The following is a 1,140-nucleotide window of genomic DNA, read 5'->3' as shown; positions in this document are numbered from 1 at the left end:
CCCAAAAGGTACGAGCCTCCGTCCCGCTGCCGGGGCACTACCTGACTCGCAGGGACCCTCGTGGGCCACGGTGAGGTTGGCATCAGGGTGGGCACGGGCAACCTCCAGGAACCTGCAGATCTGGGCATAGGTTTTGCCGTCGGAGCCACAGAGGGCCAGGCGGGAGAGGCAAGCGCACTGGGGCTCGGGCACCTCTCCGTGCTGCAGGTCCCCGGCATCCAGCTGGCACTCCAGGTGCTCCCCGCACTTGCCATAGAAGTGGTTGGTGTTGTCCAGGTCGCAGATCTGTCCCTCCAGATTGGCACACTCCCAGCAGCAGTCACAGGCATCCCGCACCGTGCCAGCCAGGCACCCGCGTGGCGCCGGGCACTCCTCCGGCCGGCACTCGGCACAGCCCTCCCCTTCCTCCAGCAGCCGCTGCCAGCCCCGCTGGAGGTAGTCGGAGGTGCTGGGAAAAGCCTGGCCCAGCTGGAGCAAAGCCCAGTGCAAGGAGAGCAAGGAAAGCACAAAGCAAGAGGAGCTCAGGGTCTTGCCTTCAGACATCCTCATGGCAGCTCCTCTATCCTGGTCCCACCATCACTTGGACAGGGATCTCCGACACTACTCTGGCCTCCCTGGCTAGATCCGAGGAGCCATCCTGGCCTGCAAGGAGGGAGGACGTGTGTTACCAGTGCAGGGAGCGTCTCCCACCCCTCTGGCTCCTGGCTGGCTTGACCTGAGCGCGCAATGCTGTGTGATGTGCAGGGGAGGGTCGGTCACAGCCCCTCTCACCCCCAGGCCTGCAGCCATGTCCTTCCCTTCCTGGGGCTCCTCGGCTCCTCAACCAGCTCCCACCCTGAGGTGCTGAATATCCTCCAGTGGGATGGGGCTGCTGACCCCAGACCCACCATGTTTCATCCTTTTTCCCTGGCAGCAGAGCCCAGCCTGCTGTAACCCCACCACAGCCCAGGGAGCTGTGGGGCTGGCAGGGTGCTGGAGAGGCTGCTCCACACCGTCATGGCTCAGATGGTTTGTACCCTGCTCCTCTTTGGAAGCTGTTCACGAGCCAGGCGCCTCTTTCCTTTCTCCATCACTTTGCAAGAGTCACGAGCCCTTTTTTCCTCTGTCACCATCCAGACAAGTGCAGTGGAGCGGCTGAGA

General features: G+C 63.3%; 1 protein-coding gene across 1 annotated transcript in view; it reads right to left on the bottom strand.

Moving 5' to 3' along the window:
* The window catches only part of LOC104627609 (kazal-type serine protease inhibitor domain-containing protein 1-like), a 3,775-nt gene extending 3,132 nt beyond the window's left edge, over positions 1 to 643 (bottom strand). Inside the window, exon 1 of the mRNA XM_010295930.1 lies at positions 42 to 643. Within this exon, the coding sequence (XP_010294232.1) occupies positions 42 to 549 (508 nt within the window). The 5' untranslated portion in view covers positions 550 to 643. The remainder of the gene's footprint in view (positions 1 to 41) is intronic.
* Between the last annotated feature and the right edge of the window lie 497 nt (positions 644 to 1,140).

Source organism: Phaethon lepturus, unplaced genomic scaffold (assembly GCF_000687285.1).
Source record: "Phaethon lepturus isolate BGI_N335 unplaced genomic scaffold, ASM68728v1 scaffold25651, whole genome shotgun sequence".
NCBI lineage: Eukaryota > Metazoa > Chordata > Aves > Phaethontiformes > Phaethontidae > Phaethon > Phaethon lepturus.
This window is presented reverse-complemented; position numbering and strand designations above follow the sequence as displayed.